Source organism: Phyllobates terribilis, unplaced genomic scaffold (genome assembly GCF_046119375.1).
Source record: "Phyllobates terribilis strain yellow unplaced genomic scaffold, ASM4611937v1 Scaffold_1__5_contigs__length_1240528914, whole genome shotgun sequence".
In the NCBI taxonomy this organism is placed as follows: domain Eukaryota; kingdom Metazoa; phylum Chordata; class Amphibia; order Anura; family Dendrobatidae; genus Phyllobates; species Phyllobates terribilis.
In genome coordinates this window covers 713,298,477-713,322,142 of record NW_027362761.1, presented here as the reverse complement: position 1 = coordinate 713,322,142, position 23,666 = coordinate 713,298,477, and the positions used below count along the sequence as shown (strand labels likewise).

General features: G+C 45.0%; 1 protein-coding gene across 1 annotated transcript; it reads left to right on the top strand.

The window, feature by feature from the left end:
- Nucleotides 1-1,288: 1,288 nt before the first annotated feature.
- On the top strand, nucleotides 1,289-23,459 carry MED11 (mediator complex subunit 11). The gene is made up of 4 exons (XM_073655154.1): nucleotides 1,289-1,456; nucleotides 10,484-10,623; nucleotides 11,853-11,983; nucleotides 23,060-23,459. The coding sequence occupies exons 2-4, from the start codon at nucleotides 10,539-10,541 to the stop codon at nucleotides 23,198-23,200; spliced, it is 357 nt and encodes a 118-aa protein (XP_073511255.1). The 5' UTR covers nucleotides 1,289-1,456; nucleotides 10,484-10,538; the 3' UTR covers nucleotides 23,201-23,459.
- Nucleotides 23,460-23,666: the final 207 nt, after the last annotated feature.

The window sequence follows — 23,666 nt, the reverse complement described above, 5'->3', positions numbered from 1 at the left end:
CTCACAATCTAAATTCCTTATCAGTATGTCTTTGGAGTGTGGGAGGAAACCCACGCAAACATGGGGAGAACATACAAACTCCTTGCAGATGTTGTCTTTGTTGGGATTTGAACCTAGGACCCCAGCGCTACAAGGCTGCAGTGCTAACCACTGAGCCACCGTGCTGCCCTGAACTTGTTTTTTGTGGGATGAGATCAAATTTTTATTCATGTCATAAAAAACAATACTATTTTGCTTGGTTATTAATATTTTTTTTTACGGTGTTCATCCAACAGGCTAAATAATAATTGTTCTACAGATCGGCTCGTTCTGGACACGGCGATACAAAACATTTCTCCATTTTTTTTCCTTTTTTTATTTTGTTCCAGTATGGGACATATACTTTCCCTGCTCTGATCACTGTTCTAATACTCCGCAATGCTTTTCCATTGCAGGATATTAGACTCGTCAGGCAGGCACTGACCAGAGGAGAGTCTGGTCCTGATTATTGCGGGATCTTGCAGGCCACAATACGTGGGTGACTTCGTTGACATTTTTCTGGCAGGGGTCAACATGGAGACTATCAGCAAGCCACAATGAGCAGGATAAAAAAATGAGCACCCTCCCTGGAATAAGAAGCTGGATGCCTCTGTCACTATTGACAGGGGACATTGTTACAGGAAGGGGTCCGAGCAGGGGGACATTGTTGCAGGAAGGGGTCTGAGCAGGGGGACATTGTTGCAGGATAGGGGCCAGGATGGAGCCACTAATACAGGACAAGGGACATTGCTACAGGAAGAGACCATAATGGGGGACATTATTAAATAAAGGGGCTAGGACAAGGGACATTACTATAGTAAGGAGCCAGAATGGGAGACCTTATTAAATAAAGAAGGGGGCCATTATTACAGGATGGTCCCAGGACATTGCTACAGGGGCCCATAGAGCTGACTAACATGCTGGTGGAGACCCATAGGACCCTCCTTATGCCACGGTGTGTGGCACATATAAAGGACTGGGCTAGGTTTGCAAAGTGGTTTAGACACTTTTCAACATATTTACAATAGGTGTAAAAATATCAAAGCAATAACAAATCTAACCCAAGCTGCTCAGTAAACGCATTGGATTGCCCCTGTACACACTGGAATCCCCTCACAATGTGACAGAAATGAGGATACCACGGAAGTATATGGCAGAAGCACTATGCTGTGCACGGCGGGTGATTACATGACTCCAGCAGCTTGCCGTAGTTTCCGAGCTGCGCCTCCTCAGCTCACGTTGGATTTGCTGTTTCCACGACGGCTCCATGTCGCACGTGACGTCAGGGGCGGACTCACAGACTGAGTGCGCAGAGACAGACAGACGCCGTCATCTTGGTGCTCTCACAGTGCACTCCGTCTTACTCCATCTTGGTACTCGCGAATCTGCAGGAAGCTGAAGTCGGTTTGTTAGTGGCTTTATGGAAGGGCGTCAGTGGGTGAGTGCTTTATATTGCTGGCTGTATCAGTCATGTCGGTCATGTTGTGCTGTCGTGACACGACAGTATACCAGTCACAGCTTGCAGTGCAGAGTCGGTAGATGCGGGAAGCACTGTGTATAGAACTGATTACTGATGTAATATGTCCACCATAACCTTGCATAGCATTCATTACAGTGTGCTGCCTCCTCCCATATGAAATAAGGTCGGGTGCTTTCACATTGCATTCAGGCACCCATTCAGTGGTCACATCAGGACTTGCGTCCGAACCCCTCGCAAAACGTGGCCGTAGACTATAATGGTGCCGACAGAGGGAACCATGGGCATGTACACGTACTGGAGGCAGACACTTAGATGTAGTAGACTGTGTCAGGGTGTTCTCCTCCAGTAGGTGTAAATGCCAGAAAATGATGCACGGCAGAGCATGCGTTCGCTCTGTCGGGACCATTATAGTCTATGGCGTAGTCGCCATATAAGTCCAAATACTGTTTTGCGGGGGGTTAGGATGTAAGTACCGACGGGGCCACTGAACGGGTGCCTAAATACATTGTGCAATAAGATGGAGAGGGGGTGCCAATAGCGCTGTTACCCAGACAAGTAGTGGTATAAAAGAAAAAGGATGCTCACCTTGGTGAGTTGTGAAATGCACAACTCATATGATGGTATAGTGGAGTGCTGCAGGAGACACCAAACCTCAAGGGTCCGAGTACCATAAGTTGTGGATGCAAGAAAGTGCCAATGATTCCGCGCTCCTCCGGGTCAAAGAAGGGATGCAATACCCAGTACTTGGTTAAGAGTCCAGACGCGTTTCGTGGACGTCCTGTCCACTTCATCAGTGCACAGCTTCATCATAGTGCATAGGAGCTATGCACTGATGAAGTGGACAGGACGTCCACGAAACGCTTCTGATTTTAGCTTCTAAATAAATGGACTCTTAGCCAAGTACTGGGTAATGCAGGGGCGGACCTACCGCCCGTGCAGCCGGTTCATTGAACGGGGGCCCCCGAGGGAGAGGGGGCTCCTCCAGCAGGGCCACCATCAGGGCATGACTGCCCTGACTCCAGCATGGGGCCCGGCCGGTCGGGGCCCCCCTCTTGTGCGTCTCCTCATGGGGCCCCCCCGCAGTCACATGACCGGAGATGTCCCTGCGCTCAGCATGGGCCCCCGGCCCCATGCTGAGCGCAGGGCCATCTCCGGTCATGTGACGGCGTCGGCACAATACTTACCCCTCACCGTGCCTTCGCAGCGTCTTCCGCGTCCTCTGACTGTGACGTCTCAGGTCAGAGGGCGCGGTGATGTCTTTACACCGCGCGCTCTCTCTCCTGACCTGTCACAGAGCAGAGCGGAAAGACGCGGGCGACACTGGAGTCTGGAGCAGCGCCAGCAGCAGGTAAGAAGTGAGGTGAGTATTGGATTTTTTTATTTTTTTCATGTATGGGGGCATGGGGCATTATATGGTGGGGGAGAGTGGGTGTGACATCCTGCATGGGGCATTATAAGGGAGGGGGGTGTGACATCCTGCATGGGGCATTATAAGGGAGGGGGGTGTGACATCCTGCATGGGGCATTATAGGGGAGGGGGATGTGACATCCTGCATGGGGCATTATAAAGGAGGGGGGTGTGACATCCTGCATGGGGCATTATATGAGGGGGGGTGACATCCTGCATGGGGCATTATAAGAGGGGGAGGGGGGAATTGACATCCTGCATGGCGCATTATAAGGAGGGGGGGTGTGTGACCTCCTGCATGGGGCATTATAAGGGTGGGGGTGGTCTGACATACTGCATGGGGCATTGAAAAGGGGGGAAGTGACATCCTGCAAGGGGCATTATATGGGGGCGAGAGGTGACATCCTGCATGGGGCATTTTATGGGGGGTAGAGGTGACATCCTGCATAGGGCATTAAAAGGGGGGGGTGTTATCCTGCATGGGGCATTATAAGGGGGGAACAGCCTGCATGGAGCGTTACATGGGGGCCAATATTCCGTATGGAGCGTTATATGGGGGACGGTATTCTGTATGGAGCGTTATATGGGGGACGGTATTCTGTATGGAGCGTTATATGGGGGACGGTATTCTGTATGGAGCGTTATATGGGGGACGGTATTCTGTATGGAGCGTTATATGGGGGACGGTATTCTGTATGGAGCGTTATATGGGGGACGGTATTCTGTATGGAGCGTTATATGGGGGACGGTATTCTGTATGGAGCGTTATATGGGGGACGGTATTCTGTATGGAGCGTTATATGGGGGACGGTATTCTGTATGGAGCGTTATATGGGGGACGGTATTCTGTATGGAGCGTTATATGGGGGACGGTATTTTGTATGGAGCGTTATATGGGGGACGGTATTTTGTATGGAGCGTTATATGGGGGACGGTATTTTGTATGGAGCGTTATATGGGGGACGGTATCCTGTATGGAGCGTTATATGGGGGACGGTATCCTGTATGGAGCCTTATATGGGGGACGGTATCCTGTATGGAGCGTTATATGGGGGTCGGTATCCTGTATGGAGCGTTATATGGGGGTCGGTATCCTGTATGGAGCGTTATATGGGGGTCGGTATCCTGTATGGAGCGTTATATGGGGGTCGGTATCCTGTATGGAGCGTTATATGGGGGTCGGTATCCTGTATGGAGCGTTATATGGGGGTCGGTATCCTGTATGGAGCGTTATATGGGGGTCGGTATCCTGTATGGAGCGTTATATGGGGGTCGGTATCCTGTATGGAGCGTTATATGGGGGTCGGTATCCTGTATGGAGCGTTATATGGGGGTCGGTATCCTGTATGGAGCGTTATATGGTGCCCATAATACTGTATGGAGGACTATACTGTCCGGTCTGCACTGTGCGCTGTGAGGATTCGCCGGTTTCTGAGCTATTGTAGAATTTACAATAGATATCGCTCGTGTAATGGGGCATTATAAGGGGGGAAACAGCCTGCATGGAGCGTTATATGGGGGCAAATATTCTGTATGGAGCGTTATATGGGGGACAGTATTCTGTATGGAGCGTTATATGGGGGACAGTATTCTGTATGGAGCGTTATATGGGGGACAGTATTCTGTATGCAGTGTTATATGGGGACCAGTATCCTGTATGGAACGTTATATGGGGACCAGTAGCCTGTATGGAGCATTATATGGGGACCAGTATCCTGTATGGAGCATTATAAGGGGGTCAGTATCCTGTATGGAGCATTATATGGTGCCCATAATACTGTATGGAGGACTATACTGTCCGGTCTGCACTGTGCGCTGAGGATATCGCTCATGTAATGTAGTAAGTGAAATCCTTGGCTTTGTACTATATGTATATATTTCTCTGTGGTATCTGTGCATCATGAATCATGGTATGTGTTAAAGGGGCCCACTGAAACTCTGTCGCCCAGGGCCCACAAAAACCTGGAGCCGGCCCTGGAGGTAAGTATAACAAGTTTTATTTTTTTTAAATACAATTAACTAGGAGTGGGGGGAATAAGAGATGCACGGGGGGGGGGGGGGGGGGGGCCTTCATGCCCCCTATGAAGGGCAGGGGGGGGGGGGAGGCCCAAAAAAATTCTTGCACATGGGCCCACTGCAGTCTGTGTCCGCCCCTGGGGTAATGCATCCCTTCTTTGACCCGGAGGAGCGCGGGATCATTGGCACTTTCTTGCATCCACAATTTAAGTACATTGTGAAAGTACCCTAACATCTACAATTTTCCGTTTTATTTCATAAAGGGTTTTTTCCAAATGTTTTTCCCTGTCTGAATGGAGCATGCGCGCCTTTACTCCATTCATTGTTCAAGGGACTGGCAGCAATTAGTGACTGCTTTAGGCCGCGTTCACACTATCAGTATTTGTAAGCCAAAACCAGGAGTGGGTGAAAAATGCAGAAGTGGTGACCTGTTTCTATTATACTTTTCATCTGATTGTTCCACTCCTGATTTTGTTTCACATATACTGAATGCGTGAACATGGTCTTACTCTTTCTTCCTTAGTTCCACAGAAAATGGATGGAGCGGAAGGGAATGGAGCATGTGCGCCTCCACTCCATTCATTGTTGATGGAACTGCCAACAATTAGTGAGTGCTTTACTCCAGGGCTGTGGAGTCGGTAAGCCAAACCTCCGACTCCTCAATTTCCATGACTTCGACTCCACGACTCCGACTCCCTCATACATGGCTCATGTTTAAGTGATAAATTTACTGTAGCACAGATTCATCTCAGCTAAAAGTCTAGACCCTTAGATCAGGAATAGGACAGACATTTATAGGACATTTCATAACTTTCCCAAATTCTTATGAAAAAATATTCCCCACAAACTGGATTGAACTACTGTACCCAATTTATTATATATTTTAGGAGTTGGAGTCGGTCCATGTTATACAGACTCCGACTCCACCAAAATGGACACCGACTCCACAGCCCTGCTTTACTCTTTCTATATTGGTCCCCAAAAAAATAGATGGAGCGGAAGGGAATGGAGCATGCATGCCTCGGCTCCATTCATTTTTCGGTGTACTCCCAGCGATTGAGTGCTGTACTCTTTTTACATCGGTCCCATTGAAAATGGATGGAGTGAAAGGGAATGAGGCATGCGCACCTCTTCTCCATTCATTGTTGAAGGGACTGCCAGGAATTGAGTGCTTTACTCTTTCTTCCTTAGTCCAAAGAAAATGTATGGAGCGGAAGGGAATGGAGCATGTGTGCCACTGCTCCATTTATTGTTGAAGGGATTGACAGCAATTAGTGGTACTAAATGTCCAACTGGGGATCTGTATGTGAGAGACAGGACAAAAACTTAGAACAAGGATGAATTCTCGTCGCCACACAATAAAGGAAAAATAATAGATCTACCTGTGGCCAAACATTTTTGTAGCCCTGATTATAGAGTTATGAACATGGTATTGAAAGTTAACTTCACTTCCCAGAGAGTCAGAAGATTGTGGGAATACAAACTTATGATAACCTTTGACACATTCAGAGCAGGAATGAATGTGTGGATTTATGTCTTTTTACATCAATTAAGAAATGTGCTCCTCAGACCATGTGGGGGTGTCACAACCCCTGACCAGCCCTTAATCAGAGTACAATACAACTTTCACACTCCTTAACTATGATCTCTTCCAATATTTACTGCCACAACTGTTTTCTCCATGCCCCACATTGATAGTTCTGCTTCATGTCACATGTCTTATTTATTGCATTATTCCTGTGTCCTGTTGTGTACAAATATGTGACTCTTCAGATTTAATGTTATATTAGCCTGATGAAGAGACTGGAGTGGTCTGGAAAGCTGCTATTTGTTACCATCTTTTCAGTTAGCCATTAAAAGGTATCAACCACTGAGGACTCTCAAATTTTAATATTTTTTTATTTAGTAGATCAATTCAAAACGGATAACATAAATAAACCTTCATGCTAGAAACTTCTATGCATTTCAGGTGCTCACGGCACCCTTAGTCATGATGTTAAAATTAAGTTATCATTGCGCCTATATTGCACACCGTTCCAGTATGCATTCAGTAACATAATTAGATGTATTCACTTGCATGTCTTAATTTACTGTAATTACATCTGTTAAAAACAGTATTAGAGCATTTGCTACAAGATCAAAACAGGACACAATATAGTGAAAAATCCGTACCATCAAAATATCACCCAATAAATATAGATTCGAGGGGGGGAAAAGCATGACATAACAATGTTGTCACTGCTCTTCAGACTATCCGAATCACTCTGTGCGTGAACCAGAATTCTCTTGTACAGTTTAAGCCCATAAGGCCTCGTTCTGACGCTCCAATGGCTTACATTGTAAAAGCCACTTCCAGGTCACGCAGAGCACAATTTGATAGTCTGCATAGCAGTGATGTCACTGAGAAGCGGAGCAGAACGGTACTGGATCCCTGAGAAGACTTGGGTAGGTGAATATATTAATACACTGACACTGTACCCCATACATACAGACTTATTAAAAAAAAATATTCACGGGACAGTTTTTTTAATGAGTGCTTTATTCTTTCTTCCTCTGTCTCATGGAAAATGGATGGAGGGGAGGTGAGTGGAGCATGCACGCCTCCACTCCGATCATTGTCGAAGGGACTGCCGGTAATTGAAAAGCGTTGTGCTCTGCTTTCTTTGTCGGTCTCATAAAAAATGAATAAAGTTGAGGTGCGCTCATTCGATCTCCATTCAGACCACCAGCGATTGGGTATACCTTTCAATATTGGGAAAACACTTTCAAAGGGAACCAGTTAGGGTCACTAAGGCCTTATTCAGACATCCATCTTTCTCATACTTGCATGTCATGGATTAAAATCTCCCAAACTTGTCTATGGATCTGTGAAAATCATGGACCGCACTCGGATGCCACACGTGTCCAATCAATGTGATGTCTATAATTAAAGGGTATCCCATCTACAAGATCCTATCCTATTCCAATATATAGTAGGTGTAATAATAATATTAGAAAATACCTCCAATTACAAATGTAGTAAAGTTTTTTTGATTTTCGATGTCTCTTTCCTCATGTGCAGGCATTGCAGGACCTTAGGTATCCATGGTTACGACCACTGATACAGTGACAGCTAGTTGCTAGTGGTCATAACCATGGATACCTAAGGTCATGCATTGCCTACACATGAGGAAAGAGACATAGCGAATCAGAAGAACTATACTAAATTTCTAAAAGGAGGTATTTGCTAATATTATTATTATTACAACTACTACACATTGGGATAGGATCTTGGAGATGGGAGTACCCCTTTAACAACCATATATTCCATCTGAGTGCTGTACCATGAAATAACTGACTTGACACGGACAGCACTCAGACCAATGTTATTCAACTGAACTGTTCAATTGACAGGTTTATTACAGACAGACTGGATGTCCACATGGCAAAAAAATACTGCATGCTCTATTCTTTTCTGTGTTTCAAATTCAAGTCTATGGATAGGCAATTAAAAATCGTAATCTTATACACATCATCCCTATAGCATCTGATTTTTATCGATACATTGCAATTCTTAAAGGGAACCTTTAAGGGAAGGATTTTATTATTTTAATCTTCTTTTTACACAGGGACACTGCGGGAGCAGAATACTACTACCCTCACCATTGTCCCTGCTGGGAACCATGATGAGGATATCTCCGGTACTGTTTTTTTTGGTACTGGAAATATACGGACGTGTGAAACCAGCCTTAATAGTGTTACTTACTTGCCTGATTCTTGCACGTAGCCGAACGCTGCGGGGAGAAAATTAACTTTTATTCTCCCCTGTAGCGTTCCAGTCTGACACGGGGGTAGCGCCAGCGCTGGTTCAGTCACTTCTCTCAGAATACAGACGCAGCTGTAACCGCGCCCCTGGCCCTGACTGACAGCCCGTTCCATGCAAAGTCAGTCTCAGTCAGGGGGCACGGTTACAGCCGCAACTCTATATTGTTAGAGCAATGACTGAACCTGTGGCAGCGCCGCCCCCTTAACTGAAACCGAATCCTGTCGGGGAGAATAAAGTTCATTTTCTGCTAGTAATGCTATTAACCTGCAGATTAACAGCCATAGTTAATACAATGTGACATGTATTGCTACTTCAGTAGCAGTGACTCGCCGGTGCAGAAGATCAATGAATCCAGTGCCCATAGCAGAGTGGGAAGGTGCGTATAATCGCGCGATTGCAGGGCGCAATATTCTGGGGGCAGCAATCCACGTCACAAGGCCCTGTGACGCTGATGGGAGGGGGATAGGTACACAAATGAACACTGAAGGCTGAGTTTTCTTCCAGGCACCGCACGCCTTGGAGACTGGAAGAAATCATTAGCATACACGATTAAAAGACAATTTCTGCACATCAAAACTGCAGATATGGGCATACAGGTATGAATTTTTTAACCATTCTATTAACTGTATGCCCATATTATTAGGTAAAAACGTCCCAGAGGGTGACAGATAACCTTTAACGTAGGAAATTGAATTTGGTCTTGTAAATGTCACTCGCTGCAAAAGTATAAAAACGGACATACAGATAGCATATGGATGAAAAAAAGTCCTTTTTTTCTGGATAAAAAATTGGGTGATTTTTTTTTTTTTTTTTTTTTTTTTTTTTTTAGAAATATGGTTGTGTGAACTTAGCCTAATGGGTAGGAGAAGCTTTTGCTATTTTTAATTATTTTTTTGGGGCATATAAGAAAATCATTGATGATAAAAACTGACACACTGTAAATTGCTTGTTTTTTTTTTTTTTTTTTTTTTTTCATGAATGAGGAAAAATGGATGTCTGAATGAGGCCTAACTGTTGGAAGCCACTAAAATATAGTTTTTTAATTGTTGCAGTATAATAAAGCCTTGGAAGTTTCACAGTAACATGTACGTATTTGAAAAATATCACCTTTAGGCTGTGTTCACACAAGCGGTTTTTGCAGTCTGTAAACAGTCTGCAATGCCTAGACTGACAGCAGGTCTCCTTACCCGAACTTATAGCCCCCATATGTGTTCAGGAGGTTGTAAGTTCGGCTCAGGAGTCCCACAGTTAGTCCGGGCAGTGTGGTCCAGATGAGTACTGTGACATGTGCTTGTGGGAACCCGGCCTTACTCAGCAGCTCGGCATATCTGAATGAGCCTAGACTAGTCCAGCAATGCATTTCTTCCTCCAGGCTAGTCCTGGCTTATATCATCAAATCATGGCCCCCTGGGCTTGATAGACATCCTTCATACAGTCTTCTGTATAACAGGACCTCATACACGTAATTTGTGTGACAATATCAGGATAATAGTTATTCTGAAATCTATTTTCACCCGCCTCATTGGTTTCCTCTTTGACAATGATCTCTTTTCACACTGCTGTTATCCTGTCCCATCTCTTATTGGTCAGAGCGGTCTACTGCATAGTAGATAAAAATGTGTCATTCCCATCATTGCTTCTGTACAAACAGCACTCGTGACACCTGAGTATGTATGTCTGATAATATTCATGAAAAGTCAATGGAGAGAAATGGATTATATATATCTTTTATATTATAATGTTTTGTGTGCCACAGGAGGTTCATTTCTAGAGCCTGGATATTCTACGCAGGGCAAAGATCTCTGGTCCTTATGGCTACTTATAGCCTGGCAAATGAAAGACTCCGTATCCTAGAGGATATTGAGAGAGAAATCTCAACCATCTTATTGAATGCAGGTAATCTTGTGAAAAGGAAATTATATGACATTTAATAATTCTGTTAGTAACTAGCTACTATTAGAGGTTAGACATTATCCAAAACAATTATTCCAGTGTACCCTGAATGCTATTTGATTACGCCTGTTCCCTGATAGAACCTTTACCAGCTTTATTTACTGTCCTTTGAGAAAACCCAAAAATTTTCATGGCCTCAGCTTCGATGTTCACTGAGCTTATGTCCATTCCCCCATCTTCCATAGTGTAGTTAAACGGGTGGTCCTAAATGTGTATTTAATGTATTCGCTTTTCTAATATTCTTTAATTAAAAAATCCCTAATGTTCTGTCTCTAAACTAACTGCTTTATTTACTTATATCTTTTTCAGTAATGTCTCCTTTGAGAATCCCCTATGGATCCTGGGATACTCAAATGGGATGTCTTCAGGGGGAAGGGGCTGTGGTCACTGCTGCAGCTGCTCTCCCCGCACTGAAACAAAGCATCATCAATGACCATGTTTCAGTTCTCAATTCTGATGTATGCTCTGTATGAGCTCCATGCGCAATATTCCTTTTCAATGCACAGTGACAACCCATACATTTTACCATGTACCAGGAGCCCATTCTTTCTAGCATCTACGCCACCAGGAGCCCATACATTCTAGCCACATAAAGAGAGGGGTGCGATATACATACACGGCGTGGCCAGGATTTCAAATCGGTTCTGGAGGCAGATTCTAGTGACGAGCCTTCTCTGGAACCGAGATCTTTTCAGCTCATTTGCATATAAGAAAAACATGGATTTCTTGGGAATCCTTAATCGTATTGCAGATATCAAGGTATCATTTAATTTGGCTTCCTATGAACTCCATGCCCATATAGACAGTTTAGGAGGGTTGAACCTACTGACAGATTCCCTTTAAATTCAAGAGCATGTTTTTCTCTTTACAATTCCATTTCTTTGATTGCTGCGTTGAATGTTTCTTGCTTGGCCCTAACCTCTGTGGGATGAAATGCCTCCAGACTGTTCCTCAGGAATTCTTTTTCAAGGATATAAATCTACCCTTTCCCTGTGATTTCATGCCTCGAAATATCAAAACACCATTGTTTTGTTCCGGGTGTCTTCTTTGCTTTTTCAGGAAGGCTTGTTTGAGAGGAGAAATTGATACTTGCCAGAAAGGTCAGAGATATATACATCTAAAGGCATTTTGCTTTGTGAACACAGATTATAAGGTTCTTTAATTTGTTTCAGGGAATGTTATATTGGAACTGTCCAAAGAGAAACCAAATGAACGCCTCTTAGACAGACATGCCTCCCAATTCACCACCTCCATGCAGAAGGTTGAATCTGAACTCTCAGGACAAATCCGTTATCTCACACAGGTACTGCATGTTAAAACAAAGCAATTTTAAGATGTCCATGATATGTGAACCATAGACCTGAACTGGAGCTTGGTGGGTTATCCATAGTTAAATTCTCCCAGGCGCTTTAGATATTAGGCTGTGTGCCCACGATGCGTTTTTTAAGCGTTTCCGCAGCGGCAAAAACGCATGGTAGAAGGCCTGCCATGTTCCCCAATGATAATCCGCATGTGCTGTGCACATGCTGCGGAAATTTCCGCTGCGGATTATCATTGCGGAAAAAAACGCAGCACTACCAATTATTTTGCGGAAGTGCTGCGTTTTCGCTGCCATTGTCTTGCATTAGATCGCATGGATTACACATCACTGTATATGTAGATGCGCATGACACTGGTATTGTCGATGATCCGTTTAACCAAACCATCTAATATTAATACCCATCTTCCCATGAAACTCCTTTACTTAACTAAAATAAGACCAAAAACCATATACTTTGGGAAAAACTGGCCACAGCAGCCTTTATTTAAACAAAATTACATAATTTAATTACTTATCTAACACACAATGGTATGAGGGTCCTTGAAGCTCCAAAGATCTGGTGATTAACCTAAACCAACAATTAACACCAACTTGCCCCCAGCCAATACCCACTGGCTCGAGAGCACCACAACCCAACATGGGTTCCAAAAATTACTTCCACTTCCCGGGCTCCGACATTCCCTGCCGTGAGACCCCCAAAACCAGATCAGCAATCAACGCTTTCCAATTAAGGAATCCATACCCAAATGGACCCCTTATACCAATTTAAAACCAACTTCAAGGACCCCCAACCGCCACAACGAGGGCGCTTTGAATATCTCAAATGCCCGAGACCCCCTCCCCCCGAACGAAAAGCTATGGCCCTCTCAATGCCCTCTTGTAACCCCAAAGCCCACATGTCAATCCCTACTGCGTTCAAATGCACCCCATCTGCCAACCAAAATTCACCCTCTCCTTTCTCTAACTCAAAGTGCCGCACAGCAATCCCCCCATTCCTAGTAACAAAACTAGAGACTGCCCTATTAACTTTAATCCTGGCTTTATTGATTTTCTCCACTGACCTAGCCCTACGCCAACATCTTCGAGGAACAATCTCCGACCAAACAATAAACAAGCCTGGAAATGCCACCCACAAACGCAACAAATCATGTTTAACATCCCTTATCAACTCTCTAAAAGGGTGCGAACCTATGTCGTTCCCCCCACGTGCAACACCAAAATGTCAGGTGACCTATCTAAAAGCGCACTGTGATGTACCTCCTGCAGCACTCTGCACCAACTCATGCCTCTAAAGCCCAACCGCCTAATCACAGCTGTTTCTCTGTCAAAACCGAGCTGCCTTCCTGCAGGCCTTATATCCGCCCTCAGTGCTCCCCAGTGCACGTAGGAGTGTCCCAAAATCCATACCAACGCGGAATTGGAACCTGCAGAAAATACAAACAAACTTGAACAACTCTCGCAATAACAACACCTGCCGTAAATCAAACATTAAAGTTGTATTTTACCCTGAGCCTGAGGCCTGATATAACTCCGATAACGCCTCGATTCCCAACGCCCAATGCGCTGTATAGTCTCCCCCCTAAGACCACCCGCAGCCGCTTCCGTTGCTGCTCCAATCCGAAACGAGTGGGACCCAAAACGGGATGCATCTAACCCTAATGAATTTAAACACTTCCTAAATACCGCTATGAACTGATATCTGGACAAGAAGGAACCGTCCTCATGACACAATAACGGACCACCCTGCTTTGGTTCGGACTCCCTAAACAGTTGCAAGCATCTTAGCGGACACATAATGGAATTCCCAATTGCTCTCAAAACTACACGCCTCCCTTTTCCCAACTGGTCCGTTTTAGATTTCCTTATCCAAAATTCCACACCTCCTGAGGTACCAATCACATCTGCTGACAAAAGCCCCCCACCCCACTGACCTGCTGGGTGACATGATCTCACCCAACCTCAACGCTCCAAAGAAGGCCAGGGAGAAGGCCAATCTAAAAAGACAGATTTCAAACCCGGAGCAACACACAGAAGGTAACACCCCCCCAATCTTTTCCAAAATGCCAAATGAAACCGGTCTCCTGGAGTCCACTTGCCCTTTCCGAAACCCCTTCAAAGCCTGTTTGATCAAAAAACTTTTTGTCAAATCTCTCTGACCATGAAACTTGAAACCAAAAGCCAAAGCCGCCATAGTCCGATAGATTTTTGCTACCGACCAACCCTCCCCAGCCCCTTGACTAATCCATGACAATAGTGCACCTAACTGATCTTCATCCTGAGCCATAAGCCCGACTGTATTAAGCAACCGATCTTCCCATAAATGCCAAATAGACTGATACGCTTCCCAAGTTCCCCCCGCCAACGATGACCTAATCAGCGACTCAGCGGCCCACATACCACCTTCCAAAGCTCTGGAGGGCACTCCAGCCCCTTGTCTGCCACCTCTGGTGCCAACTGCCGGAAGCGCTCCCACTGAAAACGAGAAAGTGAGTCAGCAATGGCATTCTGGACTCCCAGTACGTGAGACGCTGTCACATAAGCATTCATGGAAAGGCAAGTCAGCACTAACTGTCGTAGAACCCTAATCACTGGAGGTGAAGATGCTGTAATGTTATTAATTGCCAACACAACCCCCATGTTGTCGCAATTAAACCTCACCCTCTTATTTTGCAGTCCCCCTTCCACAAATATATTGCCACCAAAATGGGAAAAATCTCTAATAGGGCTATGTTCTTTACCAATCCTGATGTTACCCACTCCTTAGGCCAACTGGATGCGCACCATCGACCTCTAAAGTACGCCCCAAAACCTGAACTTCCCGCCGCATCCGTGTACAACTCCAAAGCACCGTTGTCCTGTACTTCCTCCATGAGCAATGAGCGTCCATTATATTGCTCCAAAAATTTCTCCCACACTACCAAATCGTCTCTGTGTTCAGCTGACAAACGCATGTAATGATGCGGCAATTTTAGACCCGCCATAGCGCTGGCTAACCGGCGAGAAAAAATTCTCCCCATAGGAATAACGCGACATGCAAAATTAAGTTTCCCAAGAAGAGACTGCATTTCTCTCAAAGTCATCTTCTTTAACTTCCTAACCCGTGCGACCTCTTCCTTCAAAGCCTTCACTTTCTCCTCAGGCAACCTAAATTCCCAATTCACTGAATCAATTACAATTCCTAAAAACAAATGGTGGTAGTTGGACCTTCGGTCTTTTCTGGAGCCAAAGGCACTCCGAAACGATCTGCTACCCACTGAGTCGCTCTCAGCAAAATTTCACAACATGAAGAATCGCCCGAACCGATGCACAGAAAATCATCCAGGTAATGTATAATGGATTCAAGCCCTGTCACATCCTGTACGACCCATTCCAAAAATGTGCTGAAAGCCTCAAACAAGGAGCAGAATAAAGAACATCCCATGGGCAAACATCTATCTACGAAAAACTCGCCCTCCCAGTAACAACCCAACAACCTAACACTTTCAGGATGAACGGGCTACAACCGAAACGCTGATTCCACATCCGTCTTAGCCAGCAATGCCCCTTTACCACACTGTCTGACCCACCGAGCCGCCTCATCAAATGATGTATAAACCACGGAACATAGTTCCGGATCAATCCCATCATTCACTGACTTTCCCCGCGGATAGGAAAGATGGTGAATGAGCCGAAACTTATTAAGCTCCTTTTTGGGCACCACCCCCAATGGCGATACTACTAAATTGGAAAAAGGAGGATCGGAAAACGGACCCGCCATACGCCCCAAAGCTACCTCCTTTTGTAACTTAGCAGAAACCACCTCCGCATATTGATCTGCTGATCTAAGATTTTTCAACACCTGGGGAATCTCGAATGGAGGTGGAGGAATTTTAAAACAGTCAGCAAAACCTGATACTAACACTGCAGCTTTTTCCCTATCGGGAAACCTACTTAGATAAGGGAGCATCGCGGTTAGTTTCACCGGCGTCTCCCCCTTGAGAATTGTTGGCCCCTGGCTTAGCCTTCTTTTTGAAACATCTGGCAGCACAGTGTGATGATCCACTGCAGTGCGAGCAAAGATGCTTGAACCTGCAGTTAGCCCCAAATTTGCACTGGCCGTCGTTGAACTGCCAGCATAAACCCGGTTTCTGCGTTCCCGCTTGCCCTGACGTGCCTCCGCTCCCCTGCGTACTTGATTGACCCCCGGAATGGCCGGCAAAACCGGCCCATCCATGAAAGGAATGCCCTAATCTAGAAGGAGCCATCACCCGTAACCAAAGGCCAATGTCCTTCTGATCCCATCTTATGGCAGGACGACTAGCTTTCCTCTGACGAAACTGCTCGTCATAACGAAGCCATGCTTGTCCCCCATAAGTTCCGTGAGCCTCCCCAATAGCATCCATATAGCAAAACAAGGGAGAGCAATTCTCCGGTGCTTTTTCACCTATTACGCTCGCCAAAATGGCGAATGCCTGCAGCCAATTAGTAAAAGTCTGCGGGATTATGCGCTACCTTTTCTTTTCCTCCTCCTCCTTCTTACTATCATCCTTCTTACTTTTTTCCAGGTTAAATTTCACCAGTGGCAAAAGAGAAAAAATTTCGACGTACTCATCTTTCCAAATTTTTTCCCTCACCTCCTTCTTGAGGTGTGCACCCAACGGACCCTCAAAACACACGTAAACCTCGCCTTAAGACCTATCCAAATGAATTCTACACTTTTTCTTTCTTTCTCTGTCTGGACTGACACCGAAACGGGCTCAGGCAATTGGCTCGCGCCCCCAAATCTATTACCTAAGCTGTTCAGCCTGCCCCATTGCGGGCTCACCCATGCGGCTAAATGGCCCGAAACAGCACTACTACCCCTTTCCAAACGCAACAATAACTCCCTCACATTTGCTAAAACCTCACTCACACTTTCCCCAACCTGTTCCTGACTTGTACCCCCAGCCATTGACCCCCGATTAGCACTTAAACCTGGGGATAAAAAATTCTGGGATAACGAACACGACATAGAACCCAACTCACCGGGCTGCGGAGGAGCTGTGGTCCCCCCAGCCGATAATCCCGACTCCAGCCGTCCATACCGACTTCCGATTCTTCCCGTTGGACCCTCTATCTCTTGAGGCCCGAGCACCACCAATGCACTGGATCCCGCCGACGCAGCCCTGTAAGGCCGAAAGTTACTGACATGCACTGGAGTTGAAGAAGGACCAAAGGGTTGTGTATGTGGGGACAAATTAATATCACCCGACCCCCTGTCCGCTCTGCCCGCAAGGTCTGTGTATTGGCATCCGGTCCTGAATTTAACGCTGTCCAGAGACCATCTGTAAGGGCCGGTAACAACACTTGCCTGTTATCACCGCCTGATTGCTGCCCATCGTGGATAATCCTGCCGTCTACTGTGTCTGAGGAGGCGGGCCGCCCGACCGGAGCATCGCCGATGTGACACCTGTGACGTCACTGGTGTTGCGAGGACTGGCACGTGTAGGCCCACGCGCTGGCAAGCGGATTCCTCCCACACCGGGGCCTGCTGCTGCGCTTCCTAACCGGCACCCGGCCTGGAGGGTCCCCGGAGGGGCTCCTGCGCCTGCGCTGTGTCTGGGGAGCTAAATCAGGCGACAGCCTGACAGGAGGCCGCGCCCAACGGGAACGCCGCTCAGGCTGCGCTGACACAGCCACCGTCCACGCTCCCCTTCCAACGATCGCCGCTATCTGCTCTTCCAGCCAGCCCGCAGGGTGCGACTCTGCAGCCACCCTCAGGGACTCAAACAGCTGCGCTGTGGAAGCCATGAGGTACGCAGCACGATGTGAGAGAGACAACTCACCACCCTTGTGAGCGGGAAAATGTGACGCCCCTCCCCTCCCTGGCACTTAAACCCCCCGTTAAACCCCTCCCAATGCTAATAGCCTTAGCCACTCCCTCCAACCCATTGTCATGCAGGCCTGCGTCCAAGCCTGCGGGGGAGGGGGCGGCTGTACTCTGGCCTGTCCTTTCCATGCGTTCTAATGTGCGGATGGTACCCAGGTCTAGAGGAGAGGAGACTCTCCTCTGGACCTGGGTACCATAGAAACTGTAAAAAAAAAAAAAAAAAAAGAATAAAATAAAAAATATATATACACTTACCTTCTGGCGGCCCCACTTGTCTGTGCTTGCCGGGAAACAAGACACCGGGGGCCATCAGAGGGTAAGTATATATTTATTTTTTTATTTTTTGACATTCTCTCGGGTCAAACTATATAAATCCATGCTGTTCGCATGGATTTATATAGTGTGACCTAGTTGTCACAAGCACTTTCCAAGTGATGCTAATCGCTTGGAAAGCGCTTGTCAACCCGCATGCGGAAATGTCAGTGATAACGCTCCATTTCCGCATGTCCCTGGCAGGAAAACGCATGTACAATCCGCATGCGTTTTTTTTCTGCCAGGGAGATGCAGAAACGCTCAGGAAAAAATCCTGAGCATTTCTGCATCATGGGCTCATAGCCTAAGGCTGTGTGCCCACGATGCGTTTTTAATGCGTTTCCGCAGCGTTTTTGTAGCTGTGGAAACGCATTAAAAACGCATGGTAGAAGGGCAGCAATGTTCCCCAATGATAATCCGCATGTGCTGTGCACATGCTGCGGAAATTTCCGCTGCGGAAAAAAAACGCAGCACTACCAATTATTTTGCGGAAGTGCTGCGTCTTCGCTGCCATTGACTTGCATTAGACCGCATGGATTACGCATCACTGTATATGTAGATGCGTAATCCAAGCATTCTAATGTGCGGATGGTACCCGGGTGTAGATGAGAGGAGAGTCTCCTCCACACCAGGGTACCATTAAAAAAATCTGTAAAAAAAAAAAAAAAAAAGAATAAAATAAATAAATGTATACTTACCTTCTGTCGTCCCGCGCTGCGCTCCTACTTGCTTCCCGGCACTTTGCAATGAATTGAAGGACCTGCGCTGACGTCAGAGTCATGTGATGGGTCATGCGACGCTGACGTCGGCAGGTCTTTCAATTCACTGTTGCCGGCAAGGGAGAACGGAGTGAGCGGGACAACGGGGGCCATCGGAGGGTAAGTATATATTTCTTATTTTATTTTTACCACTCTCTCGGGTCACACTATATAAATCCATGCTGTTTGCATGGATTTATATATAGTGTGACCTAGTTGTCACAAGTACTGTCCAAGTGATGCTAATCGCTAAGAAAGCGCTTGTCAATCCCCATGCGGAAATGAACGCTCCATTTCCGCATGTCCCTGGCAGGAAAACGCATGTACAATCCGCATGCGTTTTTTTCTGCCAGGGAGATGCAGAAACGCTCAGGAAAAAATCCTGAGCATTTCTGCATCGTGGGCACATAGCCTTAAGCATCTCTGGGGAAGAATTAATAAGACTATGTAAACATGCCGCAGAGTCACAGAGTTTTCCAAGGTGAGGCTGGATCAGGAAAACATTGGCCGAATCAGCCTGAAAAATACGCCTTGTGCGCCTAACCTAATAGGGTTAATTGACTCTAGTAAGACCCCTAAGACTATACTCATACAATGATCTTTTGGTGAGTTTTTGAAGCTGCAGTATTTCTGCACCTATTATTTAAATTGAATCGCCTTCAGTTTTTCTTCGCGTTTTTTTTTTTAAATATGCGTTTTTATCGCATTTTTGATGCTGCGTCTTTTGTGTCTGTTTGGGGTGTCATGCTTTAAATAAAGCTCCTTTGTTTTTGACACTTCCTGATATTTGGCTTTGACAAAACTTTATTGACATACTTAGGTGCAGATTACATGTTTTTGATGTGTTTCTGCGGCAAAAACGCACTAAAAACTTGTGTGTTTTTACCTGCAGATTTTCTGCATCTAATGCAAGTTTGTGGGGAAAAACCGCACAGAAAACTCAGTGTACCCACAAGAGCAACTGACATGTTGCGGATTAGAAGGACGCACCGCCGTTCAATTTACGCTGAGTTAAAAAGAAGCATGAGATTTCTATAAATCCCATCCATTTTGCTGGAACTGTAAGACACTGCGTTTTTGACTAAATAAAAATATGCAACGTCAAAAACATATCATGGGAATGTATCCTTACAGAAACATTGACTCTCATGATCCTGGTGGACTATACAGTGGCATGTAAAAGTTTGGGCACCCCTGGTCAAAATTACTGTTATTGTGAACAGTTAACCAAGTTGAAGATAGAATGATCTCTAAAATGCCTAAAGTTAAAGATGACACATTTCCTTTGTATTTTAGGTAAAAAAAATATATAGTGTCATTTTTTCATATTTTAAAAGTTACAAAAAAGAAAATGGGCTAATGTAAATGTTTGGACACCCTTGGAGATTTGTGTGCTCCGATAACTTTGACCAAGGTTTCAGACCTTAATTAGCCTGTTAGGGTTATAGCTTGTTCACGATCATCAGTAATAAAGGCCAAGTGATGCACATTTCACAGCTTTATAAAATCCAAGTCTCCTCTAGCCTTGTGCCAACAACCAGTAGCCATGTGTTCTTCTAAGCAGCTGCCTAGCACTCTGAAAATGAAAATGGTGGAGGCCCACAAAGCAAGAGAAGGCTATAAGAAGATATCAAATTTTTTCAAGTTGCCCTTTCCTCAGTTTGAAATGTAATTAAGAAATGGCAATTAAGAGGAACAGTGGAGGTCAAGATAATGTCTGGAAGTCCAAGTAAACTTTCAGTGAGAGCTGGTTGAAGGATTGCTAGAGAGGCAAATCAGAACACCTGTTTGACTGCAAAAGACCTTCAGAAAGATTTAGCAGACTCTGGAGTTACGGTACACTGTTCTATTGTTCAGAGACACCTGCACAAATATGGCCATCTTGGAAGAGTCATCAGAAGAAAACCTCTCCTGCGTCCTCACCGTAAAATTCAGTGTCAAAAGTATGCAAAAGAACATCTAAACAAGCCTGATGCATTATGGAAACAAGTCATGTGGGCTGATGAGGTTAAAATAGAACATATATGGAGAAAAAAGGGGACAGAATTCTAGGAAAAGAACATCTCACCAACCATTAAGCATGGGGGTGGATCAATCATGCTTTGGGGTTGTGTTGCAGCCAATGGCACCGAACATTTCATGGGTAGAGGGAAGAATAGATTCAATTAAATTAGTGATGCAAACATAACACCATTTGTTAAAAAAAGCTGACGTTGAAAAGAGGATGGCTTCTAGAAATGGATAATGATCCTAAACATGTCAAAATCCACAATAGACTACTTCAAAAAGCGCAAGGTGAAGGTTTTACAATGGCCATTACAGTCCCCTGATCTTATCATTGAAATTCTGTGGCTAGACCTTAAAATAGTAGTGCCTGTAAGACGACCCAGCAATCTCACAGAACTGGAAGAATTTTCCAAGGAAGAATGGATGAAAATCCCTCAATCAAGAATTGAAAGACTCTTGGCTGGCTACAAAAAGTATTTCCAAGCTGTGATACTTTCAAAAGGGGGTGCTAGTAGGTACTAACCATACAGGGTGCCCATAAAAAAACAACATTTTATATATTTTTTTTGCCTAAATACAAAGGAAATGTGTCATCTTTAACTTTAGGCCTTTTAGAGATCATTTCATCTTCAACTTGCTTAACTGTTCACAATAACAGTAATTTTGCCCAGGGGTGCCCAAACTTTTACATGCCACTGTATTCATATGTAATGTTGAGTAACTGCTCAATTTGTTAGTTTCATCCAGCACAATACATTGGACAGAAAAAAAATGTATTTGAGGAAAACCCTTTCAACGTCTTTTTCCATTCCTGGCCAGTCCTGGCTTTTAACATGCCTTTAGACTGCTGCATTGGTGTTTTTCTGGCTATAGATTTCTGTCTTCTAATGGTCTGCTCTGGGTTAAATGATAAAATCGGATGTTACTGACCCTCCCTGAACCCAGTTTTGCTCTCCGACATTGCATCAGTCTCTGTGTACTGGCTGCAACCCTGATGTGACGACTACCGCACACATCACCTCTGCTGCCAATCCCTGAACTCAGTAGCGCATGCCGTCTACATCGGCAGAACCGCTGAGCTCAGTGATTGTCTGTAGTGGTGATGTCAGCAGAGATTGTAGAGTGACTGGAACCGGGAACATTGAATGATGTCTGATTTTATTATTTTAGAAATGTTAGCCATTAGAGACCAGAAACCTATAACTGCAAAACATAATAATAATAAAAAAGATAATTTAATGTCCGCTCCTGTGACACAAATATTGTCACGTGACGTCAGCAGCAATTGGTGTCCGCTGTCGCCGCTGGTGGGCACAGGGCTCAGAGTAGCCAAATGGCAACGATGCAGGAGGCAAGTTTACTTATTTTTTAATTTAATGTAGAGTTCTTGGGGCTCTAAAGGTGGTTTACTTATGTTAATTATGTAAATAATATGCATTATTGGACATACAACAACAGATATCTGCTCGTCATGCACATGTGATGTGTGGATCTATGTACGGGGAATAAATGTCTTATATTCAGTCCACATGTGCATGAGGCCTACGCAGATATCTCTTCATCAGGCCTAGAATGGGATTCTGAAACAGGATAAGCCTCATTCAGTTTCAGAATTACACTTTGATCCCTGAGAAAAGATATTTGGAACATTTAGTATGTTTATCTTTATACTTATCATGGACCTCAGACAGTATGGCAGGGACTTCACTATGTGCTGCTCAGGGAGCGCTGCAGTGAATCGTCTTGTGTGCTGCTGTGGCAATATGTGTTTCAGGCAGGTTAGCTGTAACCAGCGCCGACTTGCACCTTGCACACACTGAGGAACGCCTCAGCAGTCCTGATGTACTGTGTGCCCCTGACCTTCATACTAACAAGTCAGATGTACACTGTCATAGTAGCCCAGCACTGCAGCATTTGATTTCCCTCTCCAGGCGTTGGATGTGGCCATGGACCACACTTTATCCACGTCTATCCTAAGGCACATGTATTGTGCCTTTCTAACATTTAAGGCTTATTTAAAATTCCTTATTGCTTCATCCACTGAGACCCACAATGAAGTTTAATAAACACCAATAAGTACTTTATCTTGTTTCTTGAATTCTGTGATTCTGACCCTTTGATAATCTGTTTCAGGTAGCGACAGGACAGCCCCATGAAGGCTCCAGTTACAGTGCACGCAAGGATGGGACCATGGCTCTCAATAGAATTGACTATGCTCGGGTGAAGCTGGCTGATCTTTGTAGAACATGTGAACATATGTTGGAGCAACCCTGATGTACATCAAGAAAAAAGTGCATTAAAAACATATAAACCAAACGGCAGGATTGGCAGTCTAAGATGAGAGGACTCGTACATGTTTGTACTGCAAAACAATTGTTCATAGAGACAAGAAAAATACTTTTTTTTTCATTAAATCTCCATGTCTTTTATTGGAGTTTTGTACATTTCGGGCATTTTTTTTCAATTGCAATTTACAAATTGATTGAGTTGGTAATTTACAACCTTTCAAGGTTGGAAGAGTTATGTATTTATTCTGTTAATAAAATAATAATAATAATAATAATAATAATAATAATAGTTTATTTTTATAGCGCCAACATATTCCGCAGCACTTTACAAATTTTAGGGGGGACTTATACAGACAATACAGAATAAGCATATCTCATATCGAACGGAGTGAGGGCCCTGCTCGCGAGCTTACAGTCTATGAGGAAGTGGGGGAGACACAAAAGGTAAAAAG

Bases quoted from the DNA above. Each gene is read 5' to 3' on its own strand.
- MED11 (XM_073655154.1), top strand. From the start codon at position 10,539: ATGGCTACTTATAGCCTGGCAAATGAAAGACTCCGTATCCTAGAGGAT. The intron at 10,624-11,852 runs GTAATCTTGTGA...AATTTGTTTCAG, and splicing joins AACCATCTTATTGAATGCAG to GGAATGTTATATTGGAACTG. The intron at 11,984-23,059 runs GTACTGCATGTT...AATCTGTTTCAG, and splicing joins AAATCCGTTATCTCACACAG to GTAGCGACAGGACAGCCCCA.